The sequence below is a fragment of the Rutidosis leptorrhynchoides genome, chromosome 1 (genome assembly GCF_046630445.1).
Source record: "Rutidosis leptorrhynchoides isolate AG116_Rl617_1_P2 chromosome 1, CSIRO_AGI_Rlap_v1, whole genome shotgun sequence".
Taxonomy (NCBI): domain Eukaryota; kingdom Viridiplantae; phylum Streptophyta; class Magnoliopsida; order Asterales; family Asteraceae; genus Rutidosis; species Rutidosis leptorrhynchoides.
The window spans coordinates 28,921,292-28,943,202 of NC_092333.1; the positions used below are offsets into that span (position 1 = coordinate 28,921,292).

Below are 21,911 nucleotides of genomic sequence, written 5' to 3' on the forward strand. Positions count from 1 at the left end.
TTTGAGGTTTTTGCTATTGGGGTTTAGATATTAGGGTTTAGATATTAGGGTTTATAGGGTTTAGATATTAGGGTTTAGAAATTTAGGGTTTAGGGTTTAGATTTAGGATTTAGATTTAGGATTTAGATTGAGTTTTTAACACGAACGGTTTAGAGTTTAGGGTTTAGGGTTTGGTGTTTTGGGTTTATGGAATAAACCCAAAACACCAAACCCTAAACCCTAAACCCTAAACTCTAAATCGGGCTAAATTTTACTTCACAAAACATGAAAAAAAAACGTTCATATTCTTAACGAACAATATTATCTTGAATGTTATTTTTGTCGATCGTTTTCCCGCCTAAATAATAACATTCATCACGAAGTGTCTCTTCTAAATGTTCATATTTTCGTGTGATCTTGATGCCGGAAAATTTTTTTTTCCAAAAAAACGAAAAAAAAAAAATTTGCTTCCCCCCGATTGGTTACTTACCCATTGATCATGCCCCTATATATATATATATATATATATATATATATATATATATATATATATATATATATATATATATATATATATAGCGAAGAAACTCCCTATTAACGAGTACATTGACTCCCCATAGAGGGTAAACCTCGGGTAATCAAACCCCCCTGAGCGCGAGACTTTGTACTAGGTGACTTGTGCACAAGGCGGCAAGGCACACGGAGCAACCTCTTGTCAACTTGATGAATATTACTTATAAAAATTAATAAAAATAAAAAATACAACCAAGGAAGAACGACCATAAACGTACCCTATGGCCTCACAAACAACCACTAACCTAGCTAGACACTACAAACTGAGACCAGGACAAGCAAAACCATGTCCACCTAACGACCCACCTAAACAAGGATTACCAACTACAACCAGCCCGATTTCATAGCAAATGGAGCCGTTGTCTAAGTAGCATTTTTCCCCGCCATAAATGCGGCCGTTTCCTCTTTATGAGATTCAACATCGCTCGGTTCATCAACTAGATTATATAAATCCTTATTTAGAGCTCCGAACAAATTTTGAATCTTCACTTCAGTATCCTTACCCGTCCCAACTTCCGAACTTCTTTTATTCACATCATGAATCACCTTCCGACGATAGACCAATTTTGAATTTGGTTTATCAACCCCAAAACCCCCCCTTTGCTATCCCCCTTTTCCGATCCACAATTGCAATACCTTTCCTTTTTCACTTCCTTTGTTACTATGTTTCTTGTTTTTAAAACCATCCTCATATACTTGAGTATTCTTCACAAGATCGGAACCACCGAAGCCTTGACTTGAGTGGTATAAGGTGGGATCCAAATTAGGGTACTGTCAATCCAGGTTTGATTCTCACTCCAAGCGGGAGTTTACAACCTTTGATGGTACTGCCAACATTAACGCGATTTAGGAAGGTCTAGGGGGTGTTCCCAACCTTCGATGGTACTACCAACATTGTTGCGAACTGGATTTCCTCCAAACGTGTGTGGGGTGGCATATGATCCCGAAGGTGGTTAAGTCCCCTCTTGGTGATGCCGATATCGCCGTTCGAAAAAAATGTTTCACAAGATCGACAATAATCTTTTTTGAGCATTGGGTGTCTGAATGACCAAAATCTTCACAGCATGAACACCTTGGTAGTTTCCACTCATATTCAACCCTAATAACATCCACAATATTACTACCATCTTAATTTGGTGTACCAACCCGAATAGTATCTTTCAGCTCCTTATCAGACGACACCTCGACCATAGCCCGAGCAAAGGTTGGACGACCTCATGAATCTAGATACATAGTACTTGTATACGAATCAAGCATCATAGGCCTCCCAGGCTTTGACACTATTAAGCTTAAGCCAATTTCGGTGAAACCAATTAACGGAATATCATGCAATTTAATCCAAACTGGCATGCACCTTAGTTACTACCTTCGTGTATTAAAAGATATAAGTAAAGATCAATCTTGACTTGTAATTTGGATCTAACTTGAAGTGTTGATTGTGCAGGATAGTAGATTTATGTTTTGGAATCGTTGATGTTAAAGTAAAGATTTCAAGCTTAAGCTAGTGAGTAGCTGATGGATAGTTGCAGAGCATATGAGAGTTGCTGTTCAAGTAGTCTTAGAAGGGCCCTTATGACATAAAGCTTAACTTGAGGTTATTTCTGCCAATTATGGGTTGAGAGAGTTATTTGTTAGTTACTAGTCGGTTAAGGAGTGCAGAGTATATCTAGGGCTTAATACCTGCATTCAAGTTCAATTCATCTTTTTCTGCTACCATCTCTCTCAATTCACACACTTTCGTTCTAAATCCTTAGTTATGATTTATAGATTGAATTCATCTAGTTGATGAATCTTTTTCCTTCTTCTTTGTAACAAGTGTTTAGTTAATACTTTCTGTACAACTTTTGGTTCTATTAATCAAGTTATGGTTTTGTTGATTATCGTTTGATCTTTAGTTGATATAATCATCAGATTCGTGTCACATTAAAGATGTGTTTGTTTATCTCTTAATGGATGGATTGATTTTTTTTGAACAACAGTTTGGGATCACCCAAGGGGGACTAAACCACCCGCGCGATCATCTTCTGCAGTTGCAGAACCCGCCCCAACTACTGCATTGGAGAAAACCCGGACCAATCCGAGGGCATGGCCGGTAAAACTCCCTTCCCATTGCCCCCGCAACGCAATGTGAGAAGCGACCACACCGTGGAATTTTTAAGATCAAGGATATCCTTGTGTGCAATGTTGCCGCCCCAGGGAATCGAACTCTCAACCTCTAACAAAGAGGTATGAGCCATTACCACTGGACCAACAACACAAGGATTCTTAATTGAATTGAATGATTTAACATTGAATGTTGAATTATTCAACGTTCGTCACATTTTGTTTGTAACCTTTGTATGAAAAGTGATGCTCAATGAAACAAAAATATGTGTTGAACCATTAAGAATTGAAATTATATCTTAACCATTAAGCACCTTCATTTCTTTGAATATAATTGCTATATTATATACATATACATAATAATAATAATAATAATAATAATAATAATAATAATAATAATAATAATAATAATAATAATAATAATAATAAGCAGTGTCGTAGGAAGATTTGTGATGGCCATTACACCGCTGCAGCTCGTGTTCTTTCTTCATCAGGCGTTGCTCCTTATAATGACGCCACACTGGCGGACTTGCTGTCTAAGCACCCTTCTTCTTTAGCTCCATCCTTGCCTGATATGATGGTTGATCAACTTCACCTCGTTACGACTTCTGCTATTGTTTTGGGCCAGATTAAAATTTTTCCTCGGGGCACATCATGTGGTAGGGATGGTTTACGTGCACAACACCTTATGGATTGCTTGAGTGGTGCTGATGTGGCAGTCTCGGATGAGTTGGTTGGCTCTATTACCGGGGTTGTTAATCTCTTTCTAGCTGGGAGGTGCCCTATGGAATTAGGAGAGTATATAGCTAGTGCTCCTCTCACACCGCTTGTCAAGCCCGGCGGTGGTCTTCGTCCTATAGCTGTGGGTACTGTTTGGCAACGTCTTGTTTCGAAGGTTGGCGCTGCTATGGTTGGCCAGTCTTTGGGAAGTTACTTCGGTGGTCTTCAATTTGGTGTTGGTGTTTCTTCAGGTGGTGAGGCTATTCTTCATGCTGTGAATCGGTTGATTGAGGATCGTGGCTCTGATGTTGGCCTCTCTATGTTATTAGTTGATTTTCAAAATGCATTCAATCTAGTTGATCATACGGTCATGTTGCGTGAAGTTCGCCACCTTTGTCCGAGCATTTCTCGGTGGGTTGAATTTTGCTACTCTAATCCAGCCAGATTGTATTATGGGAACCACACCTTATGGTCTTCTCAGGGGGTGCAACAGGGTGATCCCCTTGGTCCGCTGCTTTTTGCTTTGGTCTTACAACCCTTGGTTTCTAAAATCAGAGATAATTTTGAGGTTTTTCTTCAGGCGTGGTATTTGGATGATGGCACTATTATTGGGGACACTTTGGTGGTGGGGAAGGTTTTGCATTTGATTATTGAGGATGGGCCTCGATTTGGGCTACATCTCAACGTGGAAAAAACAGAAATTTTCTGGCCTATGGAGGACCCTCGCAGCAGGCAAGTAGGTGTCTTTCCTCCTAATATTGCTCGACCTTTAAATGGTGTTAAGTTGCTTGGGGTCCCCGCAAGTTCCGATCCTGGTTTTAGTAGTGAACTGGTGATGCAAAGGGTGACCAAGTCCATTGCGCTTATGGATAAGGTTGCTAAGCTTGATGATCCTCAGTGTGAGTTGTTGTTGCTTAGGGCATGTACGGGAGTTTCTAAACTCTACTTTACCTTGCGTACTTGTCCTCCTAGTATATTTGAGGCGGCTCAGCGAGCTTTCGATGGAGCCCTTCGATCTTCCTTGGAGCGTATTGTTACTGCTTCAGGGCCTGGGTTTGGTGATTGGCAGTGGCGGCTTGCCACCTTGCCATTTGCATTTGGAGGGCTTGGTGTTTATTCTGCGGGAGATGTTCGTCATTATGCTTTTGTGGCTTCTCGATTACAGTTTGCTGGGTTGCAGACCAAGCTCCTACGTCAAGCGGGTATTGTTGGTCTTGGTCGTGCTTTTGAAGATGCATTGGGTCTGTTTAATAAAACGGTTGGGTTTGATATTTTAGGTAATCCGAGTGAGGTCGCTGCCCCAATACTCATGAAGAAATTGGCAGATGTTTATTTCACAAAGGTTACCGCTTCTGCAGAATCCACTTTTTCGTTATCTCCCCGACAATCGGCCTTATGGAAATCACAGCAGGGTGATCACACCTCTGCTTGGCTAAGGGCAGTCCCTATTTTGGGGTTGGGTCAGACGATGAACGCAAAGACTTACCGATGTGTGTTGTGCTACCGGTTGGGTGTTCCATTGTTCTCTATCTCGACGGCATGCTCTGCCTGTTCAAGGGTTTTTCTGGGGATATTTTCGGGGATCACGCGGTGTCTTGTGCTGGTATGGTGGGTATTAAGCATCGACATAATGTTGTTCGGGATTCCCTTGTTGATGTTTGTTATCGATCTGGAATTTCAGCGAGAAAGGAGGTTGACATTGGGTTGTCTGGAGGGAACGACAGGGCCCTCAGACCTGCAGATGTGTTAATTTATTCCTGAGAGTGTGGTCGCGATGTTTGTGTTGACTTGACAGGGTCTTCTCCTTTGACGCAGTCTGGGCTTTCTGACTTTGTCCCTGGACGTGCTGTGGTTGATGCGGCTCGTAGGAAGCGGGTCAAGTATGAATCTAGCTGTCAGGCGATTGGTTATGGTTTCATTCCTTTCTCATTTTCTTCCCTTGGGGAATTAGAGAAGGAGGCTGTTTCTTTGCTAAAGCGGGTTCAGAAGAGTTCGATGGCGCAATATATTGGTGCCAGTGCTGCTGCTCATATTTTTACTAGGATAGGTTTTGCTATTGCTAGAGGTGTGGGGGCCCAGATTGTCTCTAGGCTTCCCACTAATTTTTTGTAAGTTTTAAATCTTTTAAGTTTATTATTATATTATAATAATAATAATAATAATAATAATAATAATAATAATAATAATTTTTATTTATAGTTATTAATTATAAGGTACGATAATTTTACATCATTTAGAATATTCACGTAATATAATTATCCAACGTGTTATTGTCATTCAGAACGAGGTTAAATCGGAACTTTTGAATCAACCATTTGCCTCTTAGTCATTATCAAATGCACTCTAACTGTCCATAATGTTATATTGGGCCGTCAAAACAAGTGTTTTTTTTTTTTTTTTTTTTTTTTTTTTTTTTTTTTAACGAGGAACCCCACTATGGGCCAGAGCACATTGGCCCCCCCACCGCAGGTAAACCCCGGGTAAACGGCAAGCCAGCCCTCCACCGCTACAAGTGTTTACTTGTGTTTCAAAGAATCAAAATGCATTTTAAAAGTGAAGTTTGTGCAACTTTGTGAATTTATAAAATAGACATGGACGAAAAGAGTATATACCTACTCGTATTATTTATAGGACGTGGATAAAATTAAACCTGCTCTAATTGTGTATTTGTGTGTAGTGGGAATGGGATATGAAAGTTTGGGCCTAAAACGGGCTTTCAATTCATGGAATCCTAGGGCTGCTATTGCAACCGAGATTTTAGTAACAATATATTATGTTAAACGAAGAAAAAAAAGACGCAGCCAACGCAATTGTTTTTCATAGCGTCAATGGAGCAAATTCAAAACCCTGTAACAACTTCAATTCATATCTCCAAAACCAAAACAAGATCAATGTTAAACCACATCCCTTTTGATATCCAAACAGAAATCATAAAGAGGCTTGCTGTCAAGCCTTTAATTCGATTCAGATCAGTATCAAAAACATGGAAGTCATTGATCAACAGCCCAAAGTTTGTTGCTACTTACGGCATCGACCATATTCAAATGCGTCATATACTTGTACCGTACTATAAAGATTATACTTTTATGTATACGTCCTTTGTTGATTATGATGATGACACTTTCTTGTTTGATCAAACTATTGTTCATGTCCTTCCAAGAGAACATAATAGTTATCGTTGCAGAATACTCGGTAGCTCCCATGGCTTGTTCGGTTTGGTTTATGATCATACATATTTATATGATGGTGTCAAGAAGATGTACGTTATCTGGAATCCGTCAATTAGAAAATCGATTGGTATTGATGCTCTTAAACCGTTGAGGTATTCTTTAAATAAAGTGTATTTTGGTGTTTGTCCTGTCACTCGTGACCCAAAACTTGTTACAATTACCCGAAACTGGATTGTACAAATTTATACATTAAGTTCGGGTAAGTGGAGGAAGATTTCCAACAAACTGCCACGTGGAACAATAAAATTGCATCCGGATTATGTAGTTACTGATAGGATTATGTACTGGGATGCTACTGACTCGACTACGAATGGTAGGTTTATCGTCTCATTTGATTTGACAAGTGAAGAATTTGCGTTAATTGACATCCCAAATTATATAACAAATCATAAATATAAGATCTTAAAGCTAAGAGACACTCTTGTGTTTCTTAAATATTTAAAAACCGCAAAAGTAGACTGTGAAGTATGGATGATGATGAATAATGGTGTGTCAAAAACGTTTACAAAGCTATACAACATTATGACATTAAATCCGTTACCAAACAGGGTTAGGGGATTCACAATACCAAACAGGGTTAGGGGATTCACAAATAGTGGCACACCTATAATTGAAACGGGAAACCACTTCGCTCCGGATGGACTTTATGTTATCGAACCCAACTCGGAACGTGTCACTAAGATTTGGTTTGAGGAAGAAGGATATGGACACTATCTGTGTGGATTGAATGTATATACATACCAGGAAACACTACTTTTGTTTGATCGATGAGATTTGCGTATCTATGTTGAAGTAAACTTAGGACGAAGATAATGGCCAATTGAATGTGTTATCCGAATGCTAAGGATTACTTGTGTCCTCTAATATAGTTAATTTTAACCTATCATTTCCTTTCTATGATTGTGCTGCTGCATAAGAAAAGTTCCTAGATTTTCGGATTCAAATTGTGAAACTTGAAGATTTTAATTTGAGATGTTTTGTTCTTGATGATGTTTTTCAAGTATTGAAATGTTACGTTAATAATGTTATATATACTTACATAGTTAGAACACTTACTAACTTACATAACTCTTTTCATGGTTGTAAATGTACCCGATTAGGCAGACTAGTTGAATATATACAAATATGTTCACCCCTATACTTGAACTCACAACCTCTTGATTGAAGGGGTTCACTCGATACCGCTAGGTCAATGACCATTTGGTGGATGTATTTTCCAAATCACCAAATGCTTTGCGTGCTTTAATATATAGTTTTAACCTTTTAATTTTTTTCTATGATTGAGCTGCTGAAGAAGCAAAAATTAATCGCAGATTTTCATATTCAAAATGCCAAACTAAAAGTTTTTAAGTTGATATATTTTGTACTTGATGTTTTTCAAGTATTAGAATGTTTTGTTTAGGGACAAATAAATATAAGGACGTGCATGACATCATGCATTGCGTTTCACATCGATCTTCTATACCTGAACATAAAATACCTTTGGACATCACACTTGTAAAATTATACAGTATGTGATTTGATTAGAGCTACGCCTTTCAGAGGCGTTTTGATATCATTATGAGAATGACGTCATACCACACGTTGGAGTCAGAATTTTTTTTTTAAAATGGGTTTTTTTTAGAGTAATTACAGAAATGGTTTTTCAAAAAAAAGAATTATAGAAATAGGTAAACCGATGTTTCAAACGTCGTTTTGTCAGTCAACTTCCAAACCGGCATTACATTTGCCGGTTTGGGTCCTCATAAACCCTAAACGTATATATACGTAGTACGTTTCTGACAGATACTGATATTCACTGCAAACAGGCCTTTCAAATGCTGGTTTGGACGTTGATATTTACTGCTTTTTCAGTTTTTTAGTGTATTATTACTGTATTTTTCAGTGTATTATTACTACAAAAATGCAATCTATCATGTCATTGTTTGAGTGTGCATTTGAATTTTCCAGCCAAAAATTTTATTTATAGAGCTATGATTGGAATCAATTAATCTCAATTCCATTGTGATTACATCTTGTTCTTTAATCACTAAAACACATCATCATATTACTGAAAACACTAAAACACCATTATATTCATCACATATAATGGTCGAATTTACTGGTTTTATGGTTCATTTTATTTGGGGTGGTAGAATTACATTTCAAAATGGGTGGTTAACTGGTGATGAAACATCACTTAGAACCAGTTTTCCACTATACCAAAAGATTAATTGCATGCAGTTAAACGAAATGGCTTATAAATGTGTGGGTGCTGATCCAAGAACACATACATTGAAGATGATTATGTGGAATGATTACTTCGGTAATGCGTGTCCGACTGAAATTCACGACGATAGGTCTTTGGAATCAATGTATTTTTTGGCTGGTCAAAATGCACGTTACGTTGGTCAAATTGAAATTCAGTTTGAGCAAGTCTTTCCGACACAAGGATCCGGTTTTGTTGATCAGTTACAAAGTTTAATTCAGTCTTCTTAAGTTACACAAACTGGGGCCGGTGGCGCATCCACATCTCAATCAGGAGGTGTGTTTGTAGATGACGATAAAGATGAAGATGAAGAGGTGGGTGAAGAACAAAATAAAGAAGTAAATTCCGATGATGGTGCGTCAACAACGAGTGATAGTTCCGTAGAGAATTATATTGTTGAAGGTGATATATCTGAAGATGATCAAAACGTGATCGAGTGACCGATCCAACCTATCGTGAACCATCATTTCGGGTTTCTTAATGTTAAAGAAGATTCTGGTCGACCTGCGTTCGATGAGGATGACGGGCTAGGATTTGATTGTTATAACGACGACGGTGTAATTAGAAAACGAATGGTTTTCATAAATAAAGAAGAACTTGTATCCGCTGTTAGGAATTGGAATATCGATCGACAGAGAGAAATATTTGTTGAAGATAGCAGGCCAAAATATTATAAAGAAATTTGTTACACAAACAGTCCTCATTACAATGGTCCAAACCAAAATATATGATGTCCTTGGATGGTAGCTGCGACAATGAAAAATAAGGATAATGTGTGGAAAATTACAAAATGGTTTGAGGGACACATTTGTTATGGAAGCGTGCAAAGTAACAACAATCTTTGCTTAACTTCCAGCATAATTGCTACTGATATTATATCTTATATTAGTCAAGATATTGCGTATGAGGTTAAACACATCCAAACTCACGTAAAAAAAGTTTGGAAAGTGGATATCTCTTACACAAAGGCTTGGAATTCAAGGCGTATTGCAATTGAACGTTTGTTTGGAACTTGGCAAAGCAACTTGGCAGAATTGCCCACATATGTCGATGAATTGCTTCACACCAATCCGGATACTATTGTTCGATGGGCGTTTGACCCTCAAGTAGAATATGGTGTCCACACATTCAAATATGTATTCTGGGCATTTGGCCCCGCTAATATGGCGTACCAACAATGTATTCCTATACATTGTATTGATGGGACTCATTTGAAGGGTAACTACATTGGCAAGATGCTTACAGCGGTAGCCAAAAATGCCAACGGGCAAATTCTGCCTGTTGCATTTGCAGTAGTTGATAATGAATCGAACGAAAGTTGGGCTTGGTTTTTGAAACTGGTCCAAACACATGTTAATGTCAGTAAAAGAGATTTGTGTATTATATCTGAACGTCATATAGGTATACTTAATGCAATGGCTAACCAGCAATATGGTTGACATCATCGTTATTGCTTGCGCCACATTCGTAGTAACTTGATGAAAAAGTTTAACAGAAACACCGAGTTGAAGAAGTTGTGTTGGAGGGCCGGTTCCACGATGCAAAGTAATAGATACAAACTTGCAGTGCGTGGAATTAAAACATTGAGTGAGGCGGCTTGGAAATATTTAGAAGACGCTGATATTCATAAGTGGACTTTGTATAGAGACAGTTTTCGTTTGCGTTGGGGTAACTTAACAACAAACACAGCCTAACAACAAACACAGCCGAGTCGTTGAACAATGTTTTGCGTCATGCACGTATGATGCCAGTCAAAGCGTGTATGGATTATACATTTCACTACACAAGAGAGCACTTCAACACGCAAGAAACAACCGCTCATGAATGAAAAGCACCACTATCGAAGTCTATGTGGACACAATTTCCAAAACGTGAAAAACTTGCTTCCGCTTACACGGTAACATGCTATAACCAGCAAACAGGTGTGTACAAGGTTCAATCAACATATCAAAGAAGCGGTGATGGTGGGACAGAGTACACTGTTAAATATTTGGCCAAAAAGTGGACTTGTGGAAGATGGCAACATCAAAGAATGTCTTGCTCTCATGGCATTGCAGTATGTCGCATGAGAAATAAAGATCCAAAAACCTTGATCGGTATATACTACACTACTACCACGTGGAAGGAACAATATAGTTATCACTTACATCCACTAAGAGATGCCACATACTGGACCACATCAAACTGGACAATGAAGGCCGATCCAACACGATTGATCACACATAGGGGTAGGAGATAATCACGACGACACTATAATGAAATGGATGAAATGCACAACAGAGATACAGGTCCACCTAGGTGTGGTTTTTGCTCACAACCAGGTCATAACAGGAATTCGTGTCCTACTAGGTTCGGTTAAGATATGAAGTAGTTGTAACCGTAGTTATCTGTGATCAATTGTTGTAAGCGTAGTTATGTTGTTGTAACCGTACTTATGTTTTCAATAAAAGTGTTGTTCGTAATAATGACAATGATAATAATGAAATAACTCAACCCTATTACAACTTATAGTTTGAGATGCAACTAAAAAAATGGATGAATTAGCATGCAATTTTAAATAAAACTAAAAAAAAAATAGCATGCAAATCGGCCTTTCAAATGCCGGTTTGATTGTTTCTACGGGTCCACATCGAAAACCTAAATACCGTATACCAGTTTAGTATTAAAAACACCCAAACCGGCATTTGAATAGCCGGTTTGGTGTCGAAACAGACAAACCGACAAATCAATGCTCGGTTTACCTATTTTTATAATTTTTTTAAAAAAACTACTTTTATAAAACCTATAAATATATTACTATTTTGAAAAAAAAAATCTTGGAGTCATAGCTAAACAGTTATCGATCTGTAGTGGTAGGTACGCTCTGTTCAAATTTCTTGCACTTGAAAGGAACAAGATTTGGGGGTCAACCGCGCTTCACTGCAGTCGAAGTGTGGTTGACCATGTAAGAGCTTGACGATTTTTTAAGAAAAAAATAATAATTTGAAAAAAAAAACTCTCATGACTCGAATCCAAAACCATCCGGTAGATATGCGAGCTGTCATGACCCAAAAATTTCGGTCAAATTTAAATTCTGATTACTCCGACAAGATAAGCAAATTGATGTGTTGCATTAAAATATTTTTTTCATACATTTAATTAACCATTGGACTTTACCCTACGATTCACGAACAACCAATAATTTAAAACTAGAACCCGTCATGATTTATATATGATTTTACTTTCTTAAATGAAAATGTTTTATGATATAATAATTTCTATTATTATAACCTCTTAATAAAATGATTTTGAATATAATTAATTTTAGAAAACTAAATTTTATAATATTTATATATGAAATGATAAAATTTACTATTAAACGATGCTATTTCAAATTAAAAATTTTACGTATTAAGTCGTTGTATTTTTATGATATAATTTTTGTAATTTTTTTAAGAAACGAAGTTAAATTAAAAATGTACAATTTGTAAAGCACAACGTACAACAACGTGTAGCTTAAATAGTTGAATTTAAATTAATTCATTTACTATTCATTAAATAGTAAATGAAATGAAATTAATTAATTTACTATTCACATGAAATGATAGAAATTATTAATTATAAGTTACATAAAATACCCATGAAGTATTTAATAAATATGACTTTTTTTAACAATTTACGATTCAATTTGATTCTAAATTTATTATTATATTATTATATTTTATTTCAATATTATTATATTTTATTTCAATATTATTATATTTATTACATTATTTTATTTAAATTAATATTATATTATATATCTTTGTCCAGTAAAAAACTAGGAAAACACATATTACGCTTATAAACGTTATAAATGAACCTTTTTACAACTAATTTTATAAAGCTTAAGACCAAAACAGATATTGATAGTGCTCCAAATGAACATATATTTAGGCACAATATCCTTCCAATATGTAAAGCTTTTAGTTACTATTGTTCTATTTTTATGTAATATTCGTTTAAATAAATAAGTGCGAAGACAAAAGAAGAAAACGACGATTTGAAGACGCAAATGACCAAAAAGCTCAAATGTACAAGATATAATTCAAGTGGTTCAATTTATTGATGAGAAACGTCCAAAAATGATAAGAGTACAAGTCGCAAAACGTAAAGTACAAGATATTAAATAGTACGCAAGGACGTTCGAAAATCTGAAACCAGGACATGAACCAACTATCAACGCGCGACGCAACGGAGCTAAAATTACAAATCAACTATGCACATGAATATAATATAATATATATATATATATATATATATATATATATATATATAATTATATAAAATTATATATATATATTATATATATATATATAATAAATATGTCGACAAGCTAGGAGCCAAAAAGTATGTGACCAGGAAATGACGGCCATGCGATCGCATGGCCAGAAGGCACAAAACTCATGCGACCGCATGAGTTACTGTAGCAGGCCACATCCTATAAATTCACCAGTTTTCTGCGAGTTTTAATATATCTTTTTCTATTTTCTTTCTCTTATCTCTCAATTTATATTTATATTTATATTTTAATTATAATTTTAATTTAAATTAATAATAATAAGGTTATGGTAGCTAATGTTGTAAGTTTTTAAGTCGGAACTCTGTCCGGGTAACACTACGCGATAAATAATCACTGTAGGGGTGGTCAGTATTTGGTTTGAAACCGTGGAACCCGAAAACCGAACCGAAACCAAACCGAAACCAAACCGGAAAATAACCAAACCGAATTTGAAAAATGGTTTTCGGATCGAGTCAAACCGAAACCGAATTTGAATTCGGTTTTCGGTTCGGTTTTCGGTTTTGAAAATTCTGAATTCGGTTTAACCGAAAACCGAATTCAAAATTTTTATATATTTAATTTGTATATTTATGTTTTAATGTCATTATAATTTGGGATCTAATCAATAAAATATGTTCTCACCCATATGACGATTTGGTAACTCAATTATAATTATGTTACTCAAATTATTATGTTTTTTTTCTTAATAACATAAGCGGTAAACGTCATAATTACGCTGTAAATATTAATAAATTATCGAATTCTTGATAATTTAATAGTACGTCATTGTTTTGGGATATAAATAACTAAGACATCAGTAACGCCATAATTTAACTTCGTTCTCATTTTTTACATAATATTCGGTTTTAATCGAAAATCGGACCGAATCCGAATTTGAATTCGGTTTTCGGTTTGGTTCGATTTTAACTTTGAATTCGGTTTTCGGTTCGGTTTTCGGTTTTGCTCAAAAAAATTTCAAAACCGAATACACCGAACCGAATAAACTGAACAAACCGAAAACCGAACCGATGAACACCCCTAAATCACTGTAAGCTATGTTCTTCCTTTTTAAATTAATGTCTCGTAACTAAGTTATTATTATGCTTATTTAAGCCAAAGTAATCGTGATGTTGGACTAAAAATTAAGATTGGGTTATTAGATTTTGTACCATAATTAAGGTTTGGACAAAAGACCGACACTTGTGGACATTGGACTATGACTATTAATAGATATGGGGTATTGTCTAATTGAGCGACCACTCATTGGAACCTGTCGAACCTATCTTCAAATTAGTTAATCTAATAATTATTAAAATGATTATGTATGTTCTATTTAGTGACGTTTATACGACATCTTTTACGATCATTTATTTAATTATTCGGGTTGGGTAATTGATTATTCATTCTGATCAAGTGGGTAAATTAATATTCATATCTTATTAAAACAGGGGTGGATTACATACAAGGATAATTGGTGTAATTGTTAACAAAGTAATAAAACCTTGGATTACACGCAGTCGATAACCTGCTGTAATCATTAAACAAAGTATTAAAACCTTGTTACAGTTCGAATCCCTAATTAGTTGGAATATTTGACTTCGGGAATAAGGTTAATTTGACGAGCATTTTATAATTATGACCAATGGACTATTATGGACAAAAACCAAATAGGTATCAAATAATCCAGGACAAAGGACAATTAACCCGGGTAACAATTAATTAAAATCAAAACGTCAAACATCATGATTACGGAAGTTTAAATAAGCATAATATTTTTATTTCATATTTCATCGTACCTTTATTTACTGTCATTTTAATTATTGCAATTTACTTTATTGCAATTTAAATTCTGTCATTTATATTATCGTTATTTATCTTTACGCTTTATTTAAAATCGACAAACCAGTCATTAAACGGTAAAAACTCCCCTTTTATAATAATATTACTATATATAATTATATATATTTTATACAAATATAGTTTTTAAAAATATAGCGTTAAACTCAGCTAGCTCCCTGTGGAACGAACCGGACTTACTAAAAACTACACTACTTTACGATTAGGTACACTGCCTATAAGTGTTGTAGAAAGGTTTAGGTATATCCACTCCATAAATAAATAAATAAAACTTGTGTAATTTCGCCGTATTTCATAATAAACAATAATAGTATTTCGTACACCTTAGCTATCACATCAAGTTTTTGGCGCCGCTGCCGGGGACAAACAACGCCGAAGCGAAACGCTATATATATATATATATATATATATATATATATATATATATATATATATATATATATATATATATGTAAAAAAATATATTAGTTTTTAAGATATTTTTGTAAAAATATAATATTTCTCATTTTATAAAAATATTTTGTTAAAAATACAAAAATATAAAAAAATAAAAAATATATATATATAAATATATATTTTTAAGAGTTTGTTTAAAATATATAAAATTATAAAGTATTTTTATTTCTATTTTAGTTTTTAAATATAAGTTTTATTTAATTTATATAAGTATTTTATTTAAATTAAAAACAGAAAAAAAAACAACACTGAACCTGTCGATTTTGAACCTGCATGTGAACTGAACCTGACCCTCATGCGATCGCATGAAGGTTCAGTTATAATGCCATGCGACCGCATGGTCGTGTCTGACAGGCCTGAACCTGAGCTGGTACGGATGGGGTTTGTGTTTAATTAATTATTATTATTAATTAATTAGAATTAGGGTTAATTAAAATAATAATTAGTTTAATTTAGTTCTATTTTTAGTTTTAATTAGTTTTATTAAGTTTAATTAAATATATAAAACAAATACTTTTATATAAATAATATAAAAATAATATTTTTATAAAAATTGTATTTTTATAACTTTAAGCTTATTTTTACAATTTGTATATTTTTATTGCTAATTCATAATTTATATGTTTTTTTCGTTCGTAACTAGTTTTAAACTTAGTATTTTGTCATAATAGCTCTCTAGATTTTTAGGCTTTGCCGTAAAATCTCTTAAGTGCTTTTTCTTTAGACTAAGATTTAGACGCTTTAGAATTTTACGACATCGCTTATCGCTTTTATAATTAATAAGTTTTAGTGCCTTATTAAGTTATTGCCGTTTTGGATATAGAATTCCTTTTAAGTTTTAATATCTTTAGACGCAACTTTTAATATTTAGTTTTTAGACTTTTAAGTTTCGACGTTTTTCTTTCTTATTTTTATTTTTCGACCTATTATTTTTCGACGTTTTACGACGCACTGTTTTTTTTTCTTATTTCTCGACGCTCTAGTTTTTAGGACATAGATTTTATTTTCAAAATTACGACGAAAAATTATTTTAAGCGGTTAAATTGATAGACATCCAAAATTTTCTGGTTCGTAGTAATAGTTGGATTTGTTAGTGGCGAGTTGTGGGCTTCCGATTTCAAGGGTCCTGGCTACCTGATGCATCTATTGGATATTCGAAACGTGGATAAAAGCAGAAAAATCTATTAATTTGATAACTTATATAATTTTTATCTTTATAACTAATAGGATATTCAGTGAATGCACCGAGCAAAACGTTCACCACCTTTCATACGTTCACCACCTGTAACCTGATCAAGACATCTAGCCAATATTGTCGCCGTTGATTTTTCTTTGGAATTATCATCTAGTCGAACAAGTACTCCAATTCAAATTTCCGATAATCCATTTTTTGAACCCGACTTCACTACCGAGAACCCGGAGGATATTCAGGGACAATTCAGAGATCCTGAACCAATAATCATTCCTCCTAAACCCCAAATCACTCATCCAGAGATTGTCGAGGAAGAAACCATTAAATCAGAATCCTCTAGTGATTCAGATTCAACAATTTCAATCATGGAAAATCTGGAACCTCTAAGTATGGAAAACCGAATGAGAGCCACACGTACGGGCCAAGGTCACGCCATTATTAAGCCAGATATTAATGCGACGGATTATGAAATCAAAGGACAAATCCTACACATGGTAACTAATCAATGCCAATATAGTGGTACGCCGAAGGAAGATCCAAACGAACATCTTCGAACCTTTAATAGGATCTGTACTATATTCAAAATTAGAGAAGTTGAGGATGAACAGATCTATCTCATGTTGTTTCCCTGGACTTTAAAGGGAGAAGCCAAAGATTGGTTAGAATCGTTACCTGAAGGGGCGATTGATACATGGGATGTTTTAGTTGAAAATTTTCTTAAACAATTCTTTCCGGCATCTAAAGCTGTGAGACTTCAAGGAGAAATTGTTACGTTCACGCAGAAGCCAAATGAAACTCTATATGAGGCGTGGACAAGATTTGGAAAGTTGTTAAGAGGATGTCCGCAACATGGTTTAGACACTTATCAAATAGTACAAATATTCTACCAAGGTATCGACATTGCTACACGAAAAGACATCGACATAGTAGCTGGTGGTTCCATTATGAAGAAAACCGCAACCGAAGCTCACAAAATTATTGATAACACAGCCTCCCACTCGTATGATTGGCACCAGGAAAAAGATATCTTTCGTTCATCTAAAGCGGCTAGAGCCGATTCTAGCCATGACTTTGATTCCGTTTCCGCAAAAATAGATGCTTTCGAGAGACGAATGGAAAAGATGAATAAAGATATTCACGCAATACGAATCAGTTGTGAGCAATGCGGTGGACCACACTTAACGAAAGATTGTCACATTGAACAAACGATGGAACAACGAGAGAATGTTTCCTACATGAACCAAAGGCCAGGAAATAATTATCAAAATAATTATCAACCGCCAAGGCCAAACTTCAATCGAAATCAAAACATTCTTTACAATCCAAATGGACCCAACAATAACACGTACAATCAACAAGGTCCGAATAACCAACCAACTCAAACAACACTTTCAATCAACAAAGACCTAGCTTGTATATACCACCACAACAAACCGAAGAGAAAAAGCCAAATCTGGAAGAAATGATGGCAAAGCTAATGGAATCTCAAACACAATTTATTACATCTCAAACCCAAACAAATGAGAGGTTTGATCAGTCATTAAGAACTCAACAAGCTTCCATTTTGAATCTAGAAAAACACGTAGGTACTCTTGCTAGCATGATGAGTGAGAGGGAACAAGGAAAGCTACCGAGTAATACTGAAGTAAATCCTCGGAATGAGAATGTTAATATGGTTTCAACGAATTCTGAAAAATCAGTACCAGAAGATGGGAAGGTTTTAGATGTGAGTAACGATGAAGAAGTTACAACACTACCACCACCAGAGTATGTAAAGCCAGTGGTGGAACTATACAGACCACCCATCCCGTTTCCAAGAAAAGGAGTTGAGTATGAGCAAGTAATAGGTAATAAAGTTTGTGATACCTCTGGAAAGAAGAAGAAGAATAAGAAAGTACAAGAAACAAAAACCGTAAAGATAAACCCGGTGAAGACAGTTCCACCAAAACCTCCACCCAGGGTGGGTGATCCGGGTGAATTTATTGTTCCTTATCTACTTAGTGATTGTGTCATGTATGATGCACTAGCAGATTTAGGTGCGAGTGTGAGTGTTATGCCTCTTTCATTATATAAGAGATTAGGAGTAGGTGAGTTAAGTCCAACAGAGATGAGTGTTCGACTCTTTGATCAAACCATTAGGCACCCAGTTGGAATTGCTGACAACCTACCCGTTCAAGTAGGTAATTTAACCTTTCTAGTCAAATTTATTGTCATTGACATAGAAGAGGACTCAAACATTCCTCTAATTTTAGGTCGACCATTCTTAGCGTCCACCGGGGCGTTATTTGATGTAAGAGAGGGTAGAATGACACTTAATAATGGTGAAAAATCGATCACCTTTGTGAGTCGAAAGTCTAAATCTCCACCAACCATAACCATTGAACCAACAAAAACGATTGGTAAGAACCATGTTGTTTTACCAACTCCAACGGTAGTACTTAGCAATAATAAAACGCCTAAGTGTGGGAAAAATGAAGTAACACCTAATGATGACTTGATAACAAAGAACCCCGTTGTTGATACAAAATTAAATGACTCCGTTATTAATAGCTCAATGAAGAAACTTATTAAACGGATTCGCGATGCTAGAACCAAGGGGAAGTTTAAGTTATGTAACCGGTTAGTATCCAATCTATCGCCTAAAGAAAAGGAGAAACTAGTTGAATTTGTGGATATTACACAAGAATCCGACCAATGGCTTAAAGCAAAAGTCACAGTTATGCAAGTTGATTATGGTCCAAAAGAAATTGACGATGAAGTTAATCACAATTTCGACACCATAGCACCTAAGTGTGGGGAGATTCAAATGTTCTAAAAGGAAAACGTTGTTTAGAGTTAGTTGTTCTGTTCTCGTGTAGTTCCGAGAATGGAATCCGATTGGTCTTTTCCACTAGCAGACACTAAAGAACTAGTTTTCTCCCCCCATTCTGAATTTTTGTTTTGTAGGTTTTGTTTGAAATTAATATGCATTTTATAAATTTAAGTTTTGTGTGAATTTAAAAACAAAATTTACTTTATTTCATTACGTTTAAAAAATTGATTTCTAAAATTCGTCGTAAGTTGAAGACTAGGTCATTAAACCGAAATTGCTTTACCCGAGGGCGGGGCGAAAAATTTTGTTATCATTATTTTTAATTTTATTGACCTAAAGTATACCAAAAAAAAAAAACTAAAAAATATTTGCTTTTAAAACAATATCTTTAAAAAATGACAAATTTTAAATTTTGTTGAGGGACGGACTAGGTAAACATACCGAAACTACCTAAAGTAAAAGGAAACAAAATTTTAAAAAAATTATTCATTTAAATTATTTTAATAAATAAAGGTTATATATATATATATATATATATATATATATATATATATATATATATATATATATATATATATATATATATATATATATATATATATATATATATTTGTTTGTAGTTTATCTTATATACAAAACAGGGTAAAACAGCGCACTTTCAAAGACTGACATTAAGTTCAGCAAAAGCTACTAATTTTGACGACAAGACGCAAAATATCAAATGTGATATAAAATAATATGTTGCAAACTCGGTATTTTTAATCACTTTTCTACACTATTCACAATCATGAATTTATAATTATAGTCTGATTTCATGCAAATGAGGACATTGCATGATCTCAAGTGTGGGGAAGGGTTATAAATTCTCCCGGGTTTACACTTAGTTTATTTGCCAAATTTTGTGAAAATTTGAAAAATTTTCAATAAAATGAATTCAAAATCATGTTTATACATATTTATGAACGATAAAACTAGGTATTAATGCCAAAATTATTGTTATCTCTGAGAGAACATAAATGGAGAAACAACCCAAAACGTTAGAATTCATTTAAAATGGAATAGAGGAGAATAAAAAGGCAAAGAAAAAAATAAATAAAAGCTAAGTGTGAGAAGAATTTACCAAGTTATTTAAAACACATATCACATATGTTTGTACAAGATTATTACAGGTACTTTTGTTTTGGACGATTTTAATCAGTTTTACCTAATTTACTGTAACATATTTGAAAGAAAGATGGATCTGCACAATGAATCAATTCCATCATTAAAAGGAAGTAAAGTCTTCCGAAAAAGACACGCGCTTCTTGATTTAGGTCAGGAAGTTGTCGTCCAGACCAGTTGTAGAGTCTACGAAAAACTTTGAAAAGTTTTCTCGAAAATCAGCTGGAAATCCACGGACCTCAGCATCAAACAGGGTCGCCAAGTGGTCAGACTTATCCTAACCATGAGAGGATCTATCTCGTAAAATGGGGAGGGCGCCGTGCGAATTAGCTTGACAAGACTAATGAATCAGACCCCCAGAAAGGATAATCTCCTTGAAGATTAAAAATCAGCTTTTAAGCCTGATATTACTCAATCCTTGAGATTGACTTTAAAGATTGAGAATTACAAACTCATGGAATTCGATGATATCTAAACTCGAGCTTGAACGAGAAAATATTTTGATCAAATTAAAACCGATTTGTTTTCTGAAAACCCATTTTCAATGCGTTCATTACCATTGAACGTAAAATCCTAGAAATTCACCTAGAATTCATTAGGTCACCTGAACCAAATCGGGTGTCAACCGTAAGAACGGTGGTTGCATAGCATGGTCAAAGACAGGACCTTGTGCCAGACCGAAAAATTATAGGGTGATCTTTACTATTCCTCCTACAAAGAATAGTAATTGCATCTGACACGTTATAGACCATAATCAAAAGCATGTCACGGGACATTGCCTTAACAGTTGCTTGTTCAACGCTTTCCTTTACAACCGGACGGTAGTTTACCGAAAGGTAATATTCGGAGCAAGTTTACTGGACGTGTTGGTTTCCCAATACAAGGTTAGCAAGTGGGTGACACAAAACCATAAGTTTTGAGCTAAAATTTTTAAATCTAAAACCCACTAAACCCACAAAAACAATTTCGCAAACACCGGTGAAGGGTTATTCCGGAAAACTTGTCTAGGGTAAAAACTAGATTGAATTTAAAAAAAAATCAAATGTTTTCATAAAGATTCAATTTCCTTAAAGCATCTAAATTTTTATAGTCATGTCGGACTGTAAACCACATCGTTACTATCATTGTTTATACTGCCGTATCAAAATCACTAATGTATAAAGTGTGAGAATAAAAAAAGGTGATTCGAGTGAAGTGTGATTTAATTTCAAGTTTTGTATTGCTTGAGGACAAGCAACGTTCAAGTGTGGGGATATTTGATAGTGCTCCAAATGAACATA

At 34.9% G+C, this 21,911-nt stretch overlaps 2 protein-coding genes across 2 annotated transcripts; both read left to right on the plus strand.

Moving 5' to 3' along the window:
- The first annotated feature begins 6,203 nt into the window (after positions 1–6,203).
- LOC139852381 (putative F-box protein At1g32420) lies at positions 6,204–7,376 on the plus strand. The gene has a single exon (XM_071841690.1). The coding sequence runs from the start codon at positions 6,204–6,206 to the stop codon at positions 7,374–7,376; it is 1,173 nt and encodes a 390-aa protein (XP_071697791.1).
- A 2,232-nt stretch (positions 7,377–9,608) lies between these two features.
- Positions 9,609–10,292, plus strand: LOC139852459 (uncharacterized). The gene has a single exon (XM_071841791.1). It carries the CDS (start codon positions 9,609–9,611, stop codon positions 10,290–10,292), a length of 684 nt encoding a protein of 227 aa, XP_071697892.1.
- The last annotated feature ends 11,619 nt before the right edge of the window (positions 10,293–21,911 follow it).